This window comes from Furipterus horrens, unplaced genomic scaffold (assembly GCF_987537825.1).
Source record: "Furipterus horrens unplaced genomic scaffold, mFurHor1.1.pri manual_scaffold_4, whole genome shotgun sequence".
In the NCBI taxonomy this organism is placed as follows: Eukaryota; Metazoa; Chordata; class Mammalia; order Chiroptera; family Furipteridae; genus Furipterus; species Furipterus horrens.
The window spans coordinates 173,133,945-173,154,131 of NW_028327174.1; the positions used below are offsets into that span (position 1 = coordinate 173,133,945).

Here is a 20,187-nt window from a genome sequence, read left to right on the forward strand (position 1 = left end):
GAACATTTGTATGATCATGTTTTATTTCTCTTTGTTAAATATCTAGGAGTGGAATGAATGGATCATATGGATAGGTGTATGCTTAACTTTTTAAGAAACAGGCCGATGACATTTATTTTTATTGTTAACAGAGATACTGTACTAGACTTGTTGAGCATTGTTAAGAATTAAGTGTAGCTTAAAAATGGGTACCATCTATGTAAGGGAGGACAGGGGACATTACTGAGTAAATTACTATTTGTCTAGCACATGGTAGTTAAATGCAACATACATGATTTTCAATATTTATGCAAATCTGAGAGATAAGTGGTTGTTACTCTCTACTTTTTATAGATGATGAACAGAAGTATAGAAAAGTTAACCAGCCTTATATCACACAGCTAGTAAATGATGGCCTTGAACCTATGTTTGTCCGGTTCCAAAGCTCAAACTGTTTTCAGTACACCAGCAAAGAGTAGAAGTATAGGACATTCCAGCCTCAGAAGTTGCGGGACAGATAGGGAAAATAGAACTCATTCCTCTCTTCATCTTCTGACTATGGCAAGCATCGGAACTGTGACAATACCTGTTTTCCCAAAACAAAGGTTTTGTTTTGGGGGACTGGTTTTAACAGTGAGATTTTTTATTTATCTGGTATCATATTATAGAGGATTTTGAAAACCAGGAGGATAAATACAGTCTTTTATAAAGAGTTGTCGTAAATTATTGAAGGGTAATGATGAGATTATAAGATGGACTCAGGAAAATTAGTCTAGTTGCCAATCTACTGAGTAGATTGAATGGGACAGAGATTAGAAGGTTGTAAGTCCAGCCAAAAGTCTGTAATAATTCAGGCATGAGGTAATAAATTCCTTGATAGGACAGTGAAACCTATAAAGAGGGGACAATAGGAGGGAGACTTCAGTGGAGTTAACTACTAAGTTTGTTAACAGATTGGACATGGGAGATAAAATAGAGAGGAATTTTAGGAATGGTCCTGTGTTTTCTGGTTTCGAAGTGTCTGGAGTTCAGTGGTTTTGGACTTGAGGTATACTTGGTATACTCACATATCTGATGAGAGTGTATAGCATTGTAAATACAGTGTCATTGCTGATGGAGACTAGTTTTCTATAGTGCCTGACTCTTAGTATCAGGTGCCACTGAGTTAGAAGATAATTGGTTAGTGATTTGTCAAATGAGTGAGCTGAAGAGCTTTGAGGCTCTAGGGAGGTGGGAAATATTAGCATGTTCATTAAAATAGTCAGTGTGGCACTCATTTATGTCTGAATGCCCAACATGAGAATGTTGCTGGTTTTCTAACAAATTCTTAGTGTACTCAATTTTTTCTGTAACACATTTGGCCATTGTCTTTTCCCTGGTTACGTCCTATTTGGCATCCTGAAATAGGCAGTACCAACCACCTTGCTCACATTCAACGTTTTTCTGTATGGATTTGGGATCTCTTGATATCTCATTATTCCATTGCATGTGCTTCCATTTACTTCTGAATAGTGTGTACTTTAGCTTTAACTCATTAACATTTCTGTCATTAAAGTTATTAGTAATCTCATTGTTTCTATACCCAGTAGGCTTTTCTCAGTGTTATTTTGACTACTCTGTAGAACTTCAAAACTGTTGACCACTCCCTTATTGAAACCCTGTTTTTCCTGACTTCAGGGACCACACTGCCATGCTTTTCTTCTTCTCTGGCTTCTTCACAGGCACCTTTATGGACTCATCTTTTTCTTATTTTAAAGTCATATTTATTAAGGTATAATTTACAGATAGTACAATTCTCCCTATTAGTATATAGTCCTATGAATTTTAAAAAGATTTTCTTTTTAGAGAGGGAGGGAGGGAGGGAGAAAGCGAGGGAGAGAAACATTGATTAGTTGCCTCTCACATGCCCCCAACTGGGGGCAACCCAGTCATGTGCCCTGACCAAGAATTGAACCAGTGACCTTTCGGTTTGTGGGACGGTGCCCAAACCACTGAGCCACTCCAGTCAGGACCAGTCCTGTGAGTTTTAACAAACACATACAGTCATGTAACCACAGCCATAGTCAAGATATAGAGCAGTTCTATCAATCCTGAGAGATCCTTATGCCAATTTGTAGTCAGTCTCTCCCACTCTTGGCCCAGGACAACCACTAATATATTTTCTGCTTTATAAATGTGGCTGTACCTTAAGTTCTCCCCCTCCTTCCCTTTATGTAGTCTTTTCCCCCTTTTCCTACACTCTCTGCCTCATTATTCTTATTTATTTACATTTTAACTTTTACTTATTTCTTTACATATTTCTTGACCTACTTTGTGATAGGCACTGTTTAGGCACTGAGAATATAGCAAGGAACAAAGCAGAAAAACCTCTCTCCTCATGGGAGCTTGTATTCTGAAAACTTCCAAGTCTTAATACTCCACATCCTTTTCCTTAGCTCCACATCCATATAGCCAGCTGTTTACCAGACATATTCTTTTGAGTTGTCTCATAGATACTTCAAAGTCAATATATATAATAATGAATTCTTCATTTCCCTTAGCCTGCCCCTCTTTTGTGTTTCTCTTCCTAATGAATGATGTTGTATCCACTCTTTAGCTTAAGCTAAAAAATTTAGGCAATATTATTTAGCCTTTATTTTCCTCACTTCTCACATTTAATTACTTATTAAACCTTATTGATTTTACCTTCAAAATATCTCGTGAATGTATCTACTTTGCTCCCTCTGCTGCTTCCCTAGTTCAAGCCATCATTAGGTCAGTTCAATAGCCTTCTTGCTAGCTTCCCTGACACCAGTCTCCAGCACCCCTATCCTACCAACTCTTGGCCACACTATACCACCATCCTTCTAAAATGACAGATCTGACCCTGTCTTTCTCCTTAAGCTGTGGTAGCTCTGTATTATCCTTTAGATAATTCCAAATACCTAAGATTACTAAATTGCTAAACATTGCATAGATCCCCTTTGATCTCGTTCTTTTATAACCCTGAAGCTTCTCATTCAGATATGCTAGAATTATTTTCAGTTCACTAAACGTGCCTTTGCATGTATAATTTAATAACCCTGGAACAACCCCCCCCCCCTTTCTTAGTACTTGTCCCTAGCAAATTGTAAATGTCTTCATTAATTGTTCTACTGGCTACTGAAAATTTTAGTGCATTTCTGGTGTGGAGAAGGGAACTTGCTTAATTAATCTGATACTATTTCTCTTATAATGGTACCTGGCTGAGGCAAGAATAGGGAACTGGTTGATCAGACAGCATAACTATTGTTATTTTCATGTTTTAGGGATGAACCCAGTAGACGGGATCAGATCATTTGTCTGATTTATTCATGCTATAAACATTTATTGAACACTTACTATGTATAAGAAATTGCTATGCAGAGCTGTGGAACATTCAGAAATGAGGCCGTGTCTTGGAAAGAGAGGCTTCTTTGGTCCTGTAGTTTCACTGAGAAATAGCATTGTCACTTGCCTGGAGCCATCTAAGTTGAAAGATATAATCTGAAGTTCTCTGTGGTTATTTTTCAGTTTTCTTTTAAAAAGAAATGAAGTAATTACCCTTAGCAGTTGCTATGGCTACTGTGCTGTGGCCTGGGAGAATTTTCTGCTAAACCTCCTCTCCCTGCATGATTGGAACGTTAAATAAATTATTAAAATTAAAAAAATGGCACAGTAATCCAATGCATCCTTTCTGAGAAGAAGACATAGGTTGTAGGAAGAAGGTAAGTAAATAGGAAGAAAACTGACTTCTCAGTGTATAGTTAGATTAAACAGCCTATGACTAGTAGTTCCATATCCCCGGCATTAAAAGTTAGCTCAGGTAATGGAACCAACCTGTGTTAGCATTATGTGATGCTTCCAGAATTTTGAGTCTTACAGCAAGTTTTCAAGGGAACCGCACCCTCAGAACTCTGAGGGCTTTCTAACCCAGACATTGGTGATCTCTCAGCAGACATTAAGGCTGTCAGAATGCTGATCTTCCCACCACCTATTTATTGGGAACCTATAAGGAAAGCAAAAATCTGGCAACATAACAAACCTAATTTTCTCTTATAATCCTTATAGGAAACAGTGAGACTCTTGCTATTATTATTCTCATATTAGAGATAGGAAACATCTATAACTTTTTCAAGATTATGTATTTAGTACATGGCAGGGCCAGAAGAATGTAGCTTTGACTTATATACGCAGACGAAGCCAGATTTTTCATTGTTTCTTAGGACAAAGTTCTATGTTTTAGTGATTTCTTTGTCAAATTTGTTGCCTCAAATTCAATTTGAGTGTAGGATAGGATTTAAATTTAATGAATATTGAATTTTTTATTTTGAAGAATGAGTAGAAAATGTTTTCTTTTGTCATTCAAAACTTCTGTGTTTTAATAGATTTTATTAAAAATTTATAGGTTATTGAGAAAAAATGGCTATCTCTGAGCACTAATTGGCCTTATAACTTTCAGTAGAGAGCAGCAAAATTGGATATCGTTGCTTCCAGACAAGGGAATCACTCTCCCACTGTATCAATGCTGAGCTTCTCATGGGTGTACTGTGGTACGCTGAGGTTTAATGAACAGAGAGACAGGGAAGGGTTTCGTGGAGGCAGGTTAAATTTTTCTCATTTTTAGTAAAGAAAGGTATATCAGCTTCTAAATGATGTTTTAGGCACGAAGGAGGTTTAAAGGAGTATGGAAGCAGTAGTTTTTTTGTTATTCTCTACATGACTAGCACAGCACAAGATACTTTGTATGTAGATTTGTCTTATGCTTGGTAGAAGGCAGATGCTCTCTACGTGTTATGTACAATTAATGGAATACAAGTAGGAAAGGCTAAAAAAATGTAAGGTATATAATGATTGGTGGGATAAGGAAATGACCTTAGAATTCTCCTAAAATTGTCTCTGTCACTCCTCTTCTTTGCTACCACTTGCGGTGTTTTTAGGTCACTGGACCTATTTGGGATGGGGAGAGCAGCAGAGTACGTACAAATTTGAATTCCTTATAATTTTCTTGATCTTACCCTTTAACATACTCTCTCTGAACTATGAAGCTGCATATTCATGCATATAAGCATATGAAATTTCATTCCCTTCCTCTCCCCTCTAAATCTCAGGAGACAGTTATCTGCAGTGAAATGTTACATCCTTTCAGGCTGGTTTCTTGAAGACTGTGTGTGTATGATATTAATCAGTTTTGATCCAAAGTCCCAGTTATAATCCTGATAGGATCTCTTGATTTTTCTTCCCCACAGACAAGCAGCACCCAGGGTAGGAAACCCTTTCCTTTGGTTTCTTGGCTAAGGAGTGCAGTGACTAAAAAGGAGAAGGTTTATTCTGGGAAAGGTCATTGGTTTTGTGAGGTGAACAAGAGGCTGATAATATGGTTTGGCTTTCCTTAAAACAGCCCAGGAAGGCTGGAGGCCAATTTTGTTCAAAAGCTTGGAGAGTGGGTAGCCAGTTCTTTCCAGCAAGATTTATAGCCCCAGGATGACATTACTGGCTGTGTTATCCAGCTCGCAAGGAGGTTTGGTTGAGTTCCACTGATTAGCTGTCCAGTGGGTGCTAGAGGGGCCAAGTTTTGTCCTGTCACTGGAATTTCTCATGGAGTATGCATTTTCTGTGATTTGAATCCTGAGTATTTTCACCAGGAAATTGCTTAAAGGCAGCCGAAGAGAGCTCAGATAATTTAAGGTTTAACCAGCTATCAAAGGAGAGGGAGTACTTTCGGCCAAGATGGAAGCATAGGTAGACTTGCTTAGTCTCCTTGCAGAACCATAAGGATTACAACTACCTCACAACAACAACAACAACAACAACAACAACAAAAACAACCAGAACTGCCAGAAAATCAAACTGTGGAAGTCTGACAACCAAAGATTTAAAGAAGAAATATTTATCCACATGGGTAGGAGGGATGGAGACGGAGTCAGGATGGAGAGGATGCGGTGTGGCGGAGGTGAGGCAGCAGTGGCAAGGCAGCAGCTGTGGCTGGAGGAAAAAGTAGTCCCACATTCACATGTGGCAGAGAAAAGCCATGAGGAACTCCTGGGGAGTGATCCCAGTTGCAGATTAGAGCACGCAGCTCATGGTTCCAGTGGTGGGAAAATAAAGTGCCATAGTTTCTCGCTGTGAAAACAAGTGGGGGTTTGGGTGGCAGAAGAAACTGCCCAGGCTAGAATTATTGCAAACCCACCCACTCCGGGAACTACTACCGGGGCAACAAACAGCTAGAGGGGCACCAGTCCCATACAGGAAGCAGATGAAGTGACTGGAAAAGAGGCAAGTGCTGAGCAAGTGTCATTGTTCCCTCTCTGACCCCTCCCCAACATACAGCACCACAACATGGTGAAGTGGGCTGCCTGTACTGACGAATACCTAAGGCTCCACTCCTTACAATGTAACAGGTATGGCAGGTCTTTTTAATACACAGAAGCAAACATAGGGAGGCTGTCAAATTGAGGAGACAAAGAAGTATGGCCCAAATGAAAGAATAGATCACAACTCCAGAAAAAGAACTAAGTGAAAAGGAGATAGCCAACCTGTCATATGTAGAGTTCAAAACACTGGTGATAAGAATGCTCAGAGAAATGATTGAATACAGCAAATGCCTAGAGGAAGAAATGTAGGCTACCCTAAGTGAAATAAAGAAAAATTCACAGGGAACCAATAGTGAAGGGAAGGAAGCTGAGGTTCAAATCAATAAATTGGAACATAAGGAAGAAATAAACAGTCAGTTATACAGAATGAAGAAACAAGGATTTTAAAAAAAAGGAGAGATTAAGAAGGCTCTGGGACATCTCCAAAAATGCAACCATCCAAATCATAGGGATGCCAGAAGGAGAAGAGGAAGAGCGAGCAATTGAAAACTTACCTGAAAAAATAATATAAGAAAACTTCCCTAATTTGGCAAAGGAAATAGACATACAAGTCCAGGGAGCACAGAGAGTCCCAAACAAGTTGGACCCAAAGAGGACCACATCAAGACACATCATAATTAAAAAGCCAAAGGCTAAAGACAAAGAGAGAATCTTAAAAGCAGCAAGAGGAAAGTAGAGAGCTACTTACAAAGGAATTCCCATAAGACTATCAGCTGATTTCTCAAAAGAAACTTTGCAGGCAAGAAGGGACTGGCAAGAAGTATTCAGTGATGAAAAGCAAGGACCTGCAACCAAGATTACTCTATCCAGCAAAGCTATCATTTAGAATGGAAGGGCAGATAAAGTGCTTCCCAGACAAAGTAAAGCTAAAGGAGTTCATTGTTACCAAGCCCTAATTATATGAAATGTTCAAGGGACATATTTAAGAAAAAGAAGATCAAAACTATGAACAGTGAAATGCCAAGAAACTCACGATTATCAACAACTGAATCTAAAAAACAAAAACAAACTAAGCAAGCAACCAGAATAGGAACAGAATCACAGATATGGAGATCATATGGAGGGATATCAGGGTGGAGGGAGAAGGGGGAGGGTGGGAGAATAGGTATAGGGATTAAGAAGCATAATTGGTAGGCACAAAATAGACAGGGGCATGTTAAGAATAGTAAAGGAAATGGAGGAGCCAAAGAACTTATATGCATAGCCATAGACACAGACAACAGTGTGGTGATGGTCAGAGAAAAGGGGCGAAGCGAGCATAGGCAAAGTGTGGGTGGAATGGGGACATCTGTAATAGTGCAAATAATAAAAGTAAAGTAAAAAAATCAAAACAAAAAAAGAAAAAACAAAGAAAATAATTAAGCCCTAAAAAATAGTTTCAATTCTTTTTCCTTTTTTCTCTGGCCAATGAAGTTCTGTCTGTACTCTGGATTTACAGGGACTCAATTCAGGAGTACCACACATGGGAGAGCCTCATTGTTCAGTACCTTATTCAGTTTTGTTTGAGTACCTACTCTGTGCCTGTGGCCCATTTTGCCCCAGATTAAATTCTTGCCCAGTTTACTTTTCAGGTTTATTTTCTATCATTCCCTTTCATGTTCTTTTTTTCTCTTTCTCTTTCATCTCACTTCTGTATATTTTCTTTCTCCTGTTCCCTCCTACTTTTCATATTCTCTTTTCTACTTCCAACCTTTTCTTTCCATAGACACTTTGTTTTTTAATATTTGTACTTTATTTGTTTAGTATAAGAATACTGTCAGCCCTTAGGAAAGTTTTGGAATATTCCTTCCCTTAGCCTAGCAAAATTAAAAAGCAAAGCATTACTTAGAAGTAATAGGTCAGATGCAGTGATAAACTAAGGGCCCATCCACTGTTTCTGGTTCTGGATCATGGATTCCTACCTCTGGTTGAACTACCCTCTCCTGTTCTCATAGTCATTGGGATTGTCTATCTCTGCTCCCTCTTTGGAGACTCAGTCCTGGGTTTCTGGGTTATGTGCTAATACTTCTTCTGCCAGAACTTAGGTAGACTTTTTGCTTTGTCTCCTTTATTGCATCTCCCACTTTATCTGTATGCATGAATAATCCAATACTGACTTTTTCTATACTTACTGCTTCTGTGGGTTCAGGGAGAATTAAATCTGAAAGGCATGCTTGGTTTTCATTCCTTGATCCCTTCTAGTCTTTGGAACAACAAATGCATCAAGGGTTAAAAACCAATGCCTCCAAAGTCTTTTTCCTAATATGTGATCAGAATGCTTTGCATCCCTTATTTTTTGACTAATCTTGTTCCTGTCTATTTTGAAGGTTAGCTGCTTTCTTGAACTGATTTTCCCCCCGGGGTTCTGATCACTGTTCTCTTCTTTTCTTATGTTCATGTGTTGCCTTAAACTCAAATGGGAAAAGCTTACCCTTACATCCTGCTGTATCCACAAGTGTTGTTTGGAATCCAGTGTTCAAATTTTGTTCCTTGTTTGTAAAACCTATATGTTTGTGCTCCCTGTCTCTTCTAGTGGGGTTATCTACTAGGTTGTATAATGTTGAAAACAAAGGGTTATTTTCCTGATACCTTCCTTTTGTCCCTAAGTTTTAGCATTACTGTCTGGATTTTTTTCCCTCTAGTTTATTAACTCTTTTCCATTTCCATGGAATGGATGCAGGTCCTTATCTCCTTCATGAGAAATTATAAGAGCCTAATCTTATGGTCTTCAAGAGGTGTCCATTTCCCACACTACTACAAAGTTTTTTTTTGTTTTGTTTTGTTTTTTAAATTACTAATATGAAGAGTCTATCATTTGCTAAATGTATCACCATTTTGGGGTGCTGAATATTCCCTTTCCTCATTGTGAGCCAAATGGGAATTTGGCAAGAAAGGAAATATGGGTATTTGTTAATTAGACACATATGAGGATAGTGTCAGAAATGGCTTCCCTGTAAAATAACCTAGTGGGTTGGCCAAAAGTTTGATGGCTCTAGTAGTGCTTAGTTGTCTTCAATTTCATTCAAAACAATTTTGTTAGATCGTATTGTGACAGCTGTCATATCAGCATACATTTAAAGAAGCTTATCAAAACTGGTGAATTTTTGTGCCACCATTTTAATATTGAAGATGGAAGAAAATATGCAACATTTTCAGCGTATTATGCTTTATTATTCCAGAAAGGTAAAAATGCAACTGAAATGCAAAAATGGATTTGTGCAGTGTATGGAGGTGCTGTGACTGATCGAATGTGTCAAAAATGGCCAAATAATTCTTTGCTGTGTGGCTGTCTTATGCATTGGGCAATGTTTGGCAGTACCCCTGGCTGCTACCCACTAGAAGCCAATAGGGGGAGGTAGTCAGTATACTGAAAATATCCAAATCAATGAAGTTATTGTTGAAAATGAAAAATGTTTCTTTTATTTTATGGAAAAAACTGAACACACTTTTTGGCCAACCCAATATAAAGCACTATTAGGTTGAGCTCCCTTTCCAAGCACAGTGTTGCACATTTTTATTTTTGCTTGGAGCAGGTTGTGTAACTGTGTTCATTTAGTTCATCATTTAGTGCTGGCCTGAGAAACAGAAATAATTCTATGAAATTGTAGTCACGACTGGTAGATAAACTTGGCTGCATTGTCAGCAAGATCCTATTGGCAGTGCATATGTTTTCCTCTTCTCCTTCAGCCCATGCTTTGCATAGGAATTGTGAACCGAGGGTGTCGCTGCTTGACAGGAATTATTAGAAAAACCTGATGTTGCAGCAAGACAGTAGGACTGCTGTTCTTCTCAGCTGCATCTGGAGCTTTTGGCTGACTTTTAAGCCTTGGCTTTGACCTTCTTGATTTCCTTGGACCAGCTTCTGATGTTGGACCTGTTTGTTTGCTTTCAGCCATGTATTTTAAAGTCTGAAAACAAGCCAATTGCAAACAAAATTTTCTCTTTTTTAAGATATGCAAAAGCTATTTTTTTTCATTTTGCCCCCTTTTAATGATAGTAGAGACCAGAATCTATATTTGACATTTAAAAGCAGGTTTTTGTTACGGTTATGGTAGCTAGAGAAGTAGAATTCCAAAGAAATCTGCATTGTGTAAATGTAACCTGGAACTCCTTCAAGAATCAGCACTAAAATTAAACCAAGGTTTCTAGCTCTTTTGACAAGGAGAGACTTGTGGGTATTGAGATAGTTCTGCATGTGGTCTTGAGGTCCCTGAACTTGTGTGCAGCTCAGCTTGCTCTTGTTCTCTTGTTCTTGCTCTTGTGGTTATCTAAGTTAGAAGCAGAAAAATTCTGAAGAAGTAAATAAAGCTTGGGTGCTTTTGTTGACTATGCTTGTTCCACAGCCTTTGAAGATGCTGATAGTGCCGTGGATGACCGAGATAGTGACTACCGCAGTGAGACCAGCAGCAGCATCCCACCACCTTTCCATTCGACTTCCCAGCCCAATGCTTCTGTGCACCAGTTTCCTGTGCCTGTGCGGTTGCCACAGCAGCTGCTACTTCAGGGCAGTTGCCGGGACTCTTGCAATGACTCTATGCAAAGTTATGATTATGACCTTGATTACCCAGAGCGGCGGGCTCTCAGGTGGGTATTGAGAGCAAAGCACTTTCTTTTCCTAGTATGCAGATCCCAGGATACAACTGACATCAAGGATTTGGGCACTTTAACCTGAGGTAGTAGTGGAAGTATAGCAATAGGATGTGCCAAGTTACAGCCATTTTGTGTAGATTCTCAGTTTTTTTCTCTTCCACACGTTCACATTTATATATTTCCATCAGTAATATTTTTCTTTATGATTAATGATTCTCAACTGGCGCAAGCGTGCCCACTGGGGGCAGATGGCTGAAAAAAGCCTGCTTGTGTCTCTGCCCAGCCCAGAGATTTTGATTCACTCATATGCCAAGATTAAAAAAAGAAAATCACAGTTGTTAAATGTTTGGATAACCCTTCCTACCTAAATATTTCTCTGGGAACTTGAGAAGAAAACTAATATGGATTTCTCCAATAACAGGTTCATACTTCTGCTGGAACTTAAAAATTTTATTTTATTTCTTTAATATATATAACATTTACATGGTTAAAAAAATATTAAGGTGCAATACAGCATACAGCAAAGAATCTTCCACCCACACCTTTTGTCCTCCTTCATCCCATCCCTTTCCTTTCTCCTACTTCTCCTACAACCCTTTTTTATTTCTTATGTTTATTTTTTATAAACTGTTCTCATATATTTATGAATGTAAAGGCAAATACATAAATGTATGTTTCCCCTTTTCCCCCAACTTAAAAAAATTCAAACTTATAATTTAGAGAACTAATACAGTGAACCACCATATTCATGTTGCCTAGATTCACCAGTTTTTGTTAACATTCTGCCACATTTACTTTATCTCATTTTCTCCAATATATATTAATAAACACATACCTTATTTTCCTGAACCATTTGAAAGTAAGTTGCAAATATCACGTTACTTCTCCAGGATATAACTCCTCAGAAAAAGGACTTTCTCTTACATAACTTCAATACTATAATCCTACTCAAGAATTATAATTTATAATTAATAATTTATAAATAATTTACAATTATTTAATATATAGACCATATTTTAATATCTCTAGTTGTCCCAGGAATATATATATTCCTTTTTGATCCAGAATTTATTCAGTGATCATGGTGCATTACATTTGATATTCCTTTTTCTGTAGTCTCCTATAATCTAACAAAATAGCCTTACTTTTTTTTTTTTTTTTAAACCTTTTAAGATGCTACCTTTTTTTAAGAGTTCAGGCCAGTTTTTTTGAGACTGCTCCTTAATTTTGTTTTGTTCAATTGTTTCTTCATGTTTAGAACCAGATCAAACGTTTTTGGCAAAAACACTATGTAGATGATGTTTTCTTCACATAAGGTTACTTTGTCTCATTATTGATGTTTAGTTAGAGCTCTTGGTTAAGAAATCTATGTATTCCAAATTTTTCCAATGTAAAGTTAACTTTTCCCTTTGTAATTAAGAATATCTGGGGTTATACCTGAGATTGTGTAATATTCTGTTTCTCCAATAACCTTTAACTCATTGACTTTAGCATCCCTTGATGATCCTTGCCTGAATCAATTATTTCATTGGTTGGAGGTTAGTTTTTAAAAAACCATCCCAATTTAGCTCATACTTTTGGTTGCTGAAATTCACCATACCATAGGATGATCTCATTTTTTTGCCTACCTTACCAAATTGGTAAATATTTATCCTGAGACTCAGAGGGTGATCTACCTGCTAGACATCATTCTGTCTCAGTTTACTATCATTACTGAGTATATTTTCAATGAAATTTTTTCATATATCAACCATCAGATAGAATTCTCACTCTTTATAATTTGATTCTAAAAAGAAACATGCCAGGAATCCTACCAAAGTTGGTCCCTACTCCTTGCTGGTTAATCAGTTAAATATTTGCATATGTTATTTATTTGATTTTACTTATTTATATTGTCCTACTTTAAGAAAGAAAAAACATAATAGAAAAACTTGGGGGGCCCTCTTTCCCCTCTGTATTTGCAAGCATTAAACGCAGGCACATAGTAATAATGGCACATCAACCTAAGAGACTACATACTGTACTGGAAAACTGCAGTTTACTTAATCATTACTCTATTATTTCATTTATTTCCTGGGCTACTGCTATAATAATAACACTTAGAGAAGCATTAGTGATGTACTTTAAGTTGCAAATTTTTTCCTAAATTTTTTTCCTAAAATTTTTCTTTAATTGGTCCCATATAAATTTGATTTTACTGTATTATTATATGAAATGAGGTTAAAAATTAAATACTTTATCATCTCTAGCAGAGGAAAAGTTAACATGATTTTTAAGTAAACTTTTATTATAGACATTTTTAACTTAAATGTTTGAAGTGATTTCTTCTTTAAAAAGTTTTGAAGAAATTGTATCACCGGCACTGGTTCTTAAACTTTTCTATTACTATAAATAATAAGTTCTTGGAACTAGTCTAAGTTCTTAAGTTTTTTTTTTTTTAATGTTTTTTATTGATTATATTGTTACAACAGTTCCAATTTTCTCCCCCTTGTTCCCCTCCCCCCAGCACCCCCCTCCCCCAGCAATCCCCCCCAAGTTTTTTAAGAAGAACATTTAAAATCCTTGAGGGAATAAACATGTTTGCAGCACCTTCCAGTAAATTAGAAGTGTAAAAATAAATAGCTTCATTCACTATAGCCATGGCTATCTATTGATTTTAAGTTGTAACTATAAAGACTTCCAGACTGGAATTAGTTTAGTTTTAATTTTTGAGGATATTGGAGATTAATCAAACCGCAGGTAAAAAAAAATACGTAAAGTTGATTTCCTCATTCTAGCAAATGGGCTTTTGCCTAATGAGTCCAGAATAATAGGAAATGTATATAAATTATGTAAAAATACAGAATTTGAGGTTTTACAGTAGAATTGGACTTTGTTAGATAATGTATAGCCAAAATATTTCTAGTGTTAAGAGATGTCAAAAGACAATCAGTCTCACTCTTAAAGATTTTTAGTGACTAAGTTACCACTTTGATCTTGTTTCTGTTTGCTAACTAAATTCAATTGGATGTTAGATCTTTAAAAGAAAACACTGAACTGAGAAGCTCCTAGTCTGCAGGACTTCTGTCCACCCCCACCTCAGTACATGGGAAACAGGCAGTCTCTAACCTAACCAAAAGAAAGGTCAGCTGTTGTCTGTATTCACTTACCTAAGTTGGACATGTGGCTTCCGCTGTGGTAATCAGTATAGAGGAAGATACTCATTTTACTGTAATTTTCAATGCATATAGCCTTTGACATCACAAACAAATTCTAACACTTTAAATAATTTGCTCTCTATGGTACTGTAACAAGGTTAGACTTCTGATGGTCAAAGATTATTTTTATTATGTATATATTTTTTCTTTCTAATAGAAATATGTCTGACCATATTATTGGCTCGCTGCCTCGGATATAACTTTCAGCAGGTTAACAGCTTGGCTTCTCTTCAGACCCAAATTCATCAACAAATTTAGGTGTCTTGAAATCCTTTGACATATTTTCATGGAATACTTAACAGTTCTAAACTTTGGCATCATAGACACATTCTGTGTATCAGTGATTTTCAACTAGTGTGCTACAAGAATTTTTAAAACATGCAATACCTGACTATTTAATCAGGCACATGGACCTCTTTTTTCCTTAGGTCGTCAAAAAAAAAAAAAAAAATGACAACAACCAACACAACAATAGCCATCTAGTGTGAATGAATCAAAATTATACCTAATTTTTTGTCAAATTGGCAAAAATTATATTTTTGATGTGCTGCAGAATTTTAGTAGTTGGTTTAGGTGTGCCATGCAATGTAAAAGGTTGAAAATCACTGCTATATATTGATAAGACATGTTCATTTTGTTTGTTTGCTTCTTTCTTAGAAAATAAAGGATCTAAAAACTCATGGTAGCAAGTGAAGTATTTTAAAGTTTTGTTATAGCTGTTTCTTTTTTGATGTGGAAAATACTCTCTGACTAAATTGCTATAATATTGATTTAAGATCATGTAGATTTCCTTGTGTTTTTTCAGTCCGAAAGAAAGGTTTTTATCAAATTGAAAATTTTACTAATCCTAGTTTTTTCATTGAAGGTGCACTAAATCTTGTTTTTTTCTTTTCCCTGTTTTTCCTTTTTTCTTTGCCTTACTATTCCTTCAAATCTATCCCTTTACATCAGACAAGGCTTGCAGGCTAAAACAGACAGAATTAGGGTTACTTCTGCTTTCTGTGATGTTGACTCTGAAGAGCAAGAAGGTATACATGAGCAGATAGAGGGGAAAATATCACAAGAGTTTTCAGAAAACAGTAACATAAATGTAAAAGAAGCAGAAGTAATGAAAATCAGAACTCTTTCAAAAACTGATAAATATTATAGCCAACAAGTACAACCAAAGTACAAGAATTGGAAAAAGATACCCTATCAGAGACAAGAAACAGACTTCTCTACTGCCTTTAATTTTGACCTTACATTTGAAACATCTGTTTGCTCCAGATATCCTAAGAAACATGATACAATTGATAGGAGAAGGAAAAAGAAACCCTTGTACAGTCATTTTGAAGACAGTGAAAGAAGACAATATAATGATAGATTAGGAACCAAGACTAACTTCAAAAGTACATATCCTTATAGTGAAAATTGTAACTTTTGCCAGATTGAAAAGAAGAAGCAAAGTTACCCAGTTTTGTATCCCTACAAAAATGGATTTGTGGTTAATAGTGGCATGTGGACCACTAAGTTGGAAGGTCATGATTATGATCTTCCTGGTGGTTTTGAGTATTGTGAAAAGTTATCTGGCTTAAACCAGCCTGTCGCTGATTTCATTCTATTGGATATTCTTGAAGATTCTACTAGCAGTACTTCTGATGAACTTCTGGATTCCCCCATTTCTGATAAGCAGGAAGGGTTATTGTCACCAACATGCCATCCATCCAATGTCCATCATATTGGAGGCTTTCCTAAAGAATATTATGTAGCAAATCCAGCATTCCCTTTACAAATGATGAATTACTATACAAACACACTTGGAGATCTGTCTGAGTTCCCCATGGAAGAGATGACCTTTTCTTCTATTCAGGAACCCAAGGAGGACTATATTGATACAATGGATGAGCTTCAGTGTTTTGTAGAAACAGTCTCAGAATATTTAGCAGAGAAGGAAGAGGAGATTAATAAATTTGGTTCCCTTTCAAAAACTAAAAAAAACCCTACACATAATGCAGAACAGAAAAGGCCTGGGGATCAAATACCACCTATAACCGTTGTCAAGAATGACAAGGACAAGGCAATTTGTTCCCCTGAGTTAAATGGAGTGAAATGTGCTGTTGGTTCTTTGTTCAGTTCACTCACAGAAAAGGTGGGCTCAGGCACAAAGCATCTAACAATCTCTATGGAAAAGCTAGTTTCTTTAGTTCCAAAGAAAACAGAAACTGTTAATCAAATAGAGACAATTAATTTGGGGTATAGACCCAGAGCCAAGTCAGTATCAGAGCAGGATCTTTCCATGCTGCCTCCATTATCTTCTCAAACAGATGATAATAAGGATTTTGTCAGACATGACAAAACCTTTGAAAATGAGCACATAAGCAGTAAAACTGGAAGTATAAGCTTTCAGGATGCAACAGAAATTCTCGGAAGGGGCTCTGCTCCACAGAGTCAGAGTTCAGTTATAAAATCTGTTTTCAGCATGCCATCTCCATTAAAGATCTTTTTTGAAAAGGATGAAACCAAAAAAGATGATCACCAAAACAAGCCAAAAAGAAAGGAAAGCTTTGCTGGGTGTGGTTCAGAGTCAAGTCAATGGGAGTACACTCTTGTCAGTGACAGTAGCATCGTTGGTTTAGACAGGAATAATGGAGACACTATAGGCTTGTCCCAAATGCCCACAAATGAGGATTTGTTCTCTTCTCAATCAGCCAATGAACCTTCAAACTTAGCTCGTTCTGCAAGTAAGGAAGATGATATTGAGAGTCTGTTGGAGCAAAAATCCAGTATAGACCTGTCTCTGTTACCAGATGAACCAAAAATATGTGCCAAAGATACTCCAGGACATCCTTGTGTAGCTGGCAGTAGAACTACAAATAAAGACATTTCTTCAAAGTCATTAGAGGGGGACAGAGTTACTGGTGGTGATGATTTCCTAGAGCCACTCAGGAGATCCTTTAGTCAGTTTTTGCTTGCTTCCCCCGAAAATTGTTCAAAGGAAACTTTGTCAGAACCTAGGAAAATTCACCAGTTGGAGGAAAATGAATGTGAAAGGATTCCTAAGAAAGGTGGACATTCCTTTTCCTTTAGTGGAAAACTACGTATTCCATTTCTCAGAGTTCTTAGTCATTCTGAAAAGCAGCAGGATTTAAGAGAGAAAAGAAGCATTTTTCCTTCATTTAAAACTCCTTTCACTGATAGCCAGATCACTGTTAATGACCAGAGTTTTCATGGCTCAAAGGTAACCATCAATGAAGAGATTCAAAGAAACTGCTATGAAAATATCACACTTAGTTCAATAAAATCTAGTTCAGTTCCAAATATTCATAATAATCTAGAAAAATCTGATAATACAGGGACATTTAATAAGGATGACCAAAACAATTGTTCTGAAGATGCCGCATTTAATAAAATAAAGTCTGATTCAGTTCCAAATATTAATAATGATTTTGGGAAATTTGGGAGTATAAAGAAATTTAATTCAAGTGACCACACAGCAGAAGAGAACTGTGAAAGAGATACTTTGGACATCCCTGCAGTTGTGCCCAAAGAACATAGACCTTCTGATTCTTTAGGAGAAAGTACGACCCTTATTCAAGTGACACCTTTAACAGTATCAGATTCTTCATTAGCATTGATTTCTACCATTTCAAAATCAACCTTGGTTATTGAAGTTGGTGAAGACAAACTTGTGGATAAAGCTTCCAAGAAAAGAACTCAAGGAGTCCTCCTTTCTGGCCTGTTTAATGGATTCTCTTCTCTTGAAAACATGTCTAGTCCACAAGAATTAAATTTGAAAACTGATGACTCTCATTATGGGAATAAAATGCCAAGCTTACTCTCAGGAATATTTAACTTGATATCCAATAGCAGTATGACTGATTGTAAACCAGATGAAGCAAAGTCCATGTCTTTAGGTGACATAAAGAATTTAAATGGAAATAAGCATTTATCCTTGGATGAGATCGCTGTTACTTCATGTGTGACTTCTGAGAACCAGAGGGACCATGTTGAAAAACAAGAAACTTCTGGCTTCATAAAAAGTTTCTTATCTTTACCTAAAGAAACCATACCATTAGCTGATGCTTGGGTTGATAATCATCATTGCCCCTCTACATGGGAAAACCAGCACAGTGGAAAGCATTGCTCTTCTGAGAACAGTGTACGTCACTGTGCCCTAAGCACTAAGCAGGACCTTGTGGAGGAATCCTTGCCTAAGAAGCCAATACCACACCATATTCTTGAGGCAAATCTATATGAAAATTCAGGTAAGTTAAATTCACCTATGCGGAATACTAACATTCTTAATAAATCAAATCACTATCAGCTTTATGAAGAGATGAATAATCCTTTCTGTTATGAATGGGACTCTGATATAAAAGATTTCTCTAAAAATTCCAGAATACTTCAGCCAGCATATTATATGTTGAATCAAAATACATTTCCCTCAGATAATCTTTTTTTTTTGCCTGACTCAGAAAACCTAGCAATAAATTTTTGCCAAAAAGATCAAAATGCAAACATCTTGGAGTGGAGAACAAATTCAAACAGTGTCATTTGGTGTGACTTACCGTATGAATCATTCAATCAGTTTACATTTAATGAAGATTACTTATTAAGAGGTGATATGTGGGCAGCTAACTCATTATATGGAAATTCTTGTCCACTTCCAATTAATAACACTAAGAATTCGCTGGAAGAATTGCCCATTGACTTAAGTTGTTCTTCAAATCATGAGAAGCCTATGTACCCCATAGCTGATCAAGAATCATTAAGAATGGATGAAAACTTTGGTTTTTCAAGCGTTGGTTATGAATACCAGGGATGGTTGTCATGCCTTGAAAATGGAGAGTGGTGGCCATCAGAGGATGGAGACTATGGGTATTATGTGTTCCATGATGGTCAATATATCTCTTCTCTCCTCACTGATTCTACTGGGAAATATGCATATTTATTTATACCTGATTTTTCTTATCAAGAGTATTTGAATTGTGATTTACAGACAAATGATCTATCAAGTATTATATTGGATGACAGCATTATTTCTGCCTGTAGTTTTAGGGTAGTAGACAAGGAAGATGAATTATTGTGGTATATTAAAGAGGAACCAATTGAGGAACCTCTTGATTTATCTGTAGTTTTGCCAAGAAATGAGGGACCAATGTGTCTAAATTTAGGAGCTTTTTCACAAGTACTTGAAGAGTCAAGTTATGGCCAAAGGGATCAACCATTAGATTTTTCAGTCTATAATTCTCATAAGTTTGAAGGAGACTTTGGGTTTTTTGAAGAAAGCCTGTGTAGTTCTGAAGACTTTGCATGTACATTGGATCTCAGAAATCAACCCAAAAGTATTGGTAATCATGTCTTAAATAAAAATCAAATTATAAAGGAAGATAAGAACCAGGCTCTAGCTAAGGATTCATTAGTTCACCTTTCCAGTTTTCACTGGCTTCAGTCTTCTGAAGAAGGTGCCACTTCAGTTCATTTTGAGACTATGACTGACAGCCCACAGCAAACAGAAGAGATGTCATCATTAAACAAAGCGACTTCATTCTTTTCTGCTTTGGGTGCTTCGGTTGGAAGTGATTTGAATTTTGAAAAGAATGAATCCTTAGAGTCTTTGGCCATGCATGAAAAGGATCAGCAGTCAAACTTAGTAGTGCTTACAAATGGTGAACTTCAGCCATTAATCTTAAGTAAGCAATCAGAGAATAAGTCCCAAAATGAGGAGGAAAATCTTCTTAAGATGGATTCAGAGAGACAAGTAGTATCTAATGTTCAGCAACTGGAATTTACTGAAAATGTGAAGCAAGAATTCCCTTTAAATAAAAACATACATGTGAAAAAACAAAGTTTGTTGAAATCTGTTTTCCAGGTAAGCCAAACAGCTCCTCAGGCTAAATTAGGTAAAGAAGATGATGAAATAATTACAGCAGATTCTGCTTCAGTTCCTTTTGCATCACAGTTTAGTAGGGATGAACTCAAGAATTGTGAGCTTCCCCAGGACCAGTCTTCCCAAGAGTCTGAAAGAACATTATTTAAAAGTGCATTGAAACTCTTTGGTCGGGGAGAAGACTCTTCAGTACGTGCAACAG

General features: G+C 36.8%; 1 protein-coding gene across 4 annotated transcripts in view; it reads left to right on the top strand.

The window, feature by feature from the left end:
- UNC13B (unc-13 homolog B) overlaps positions 1 to 20,187 on the top strand; it is a 196,960-nt gene that overhangs the window by 82,948 nt on the left and 93,825 nt on the right. For all 4 annotated transcript variants that reach the window (XM_090274335.1, XM_090274337.1, XM_090274336.1 and 1 more), the window contains exon 8: positions 10,673 to 10,913. In XM_090274335.1, coding sequence (XP_090130461.1) covers positions 10,673 to 10,913 — 241 coding nt within the window. The remainder of the gene's footprint in view (positions 1 to 10,672; positions 10,914 to 20,187) is intronic.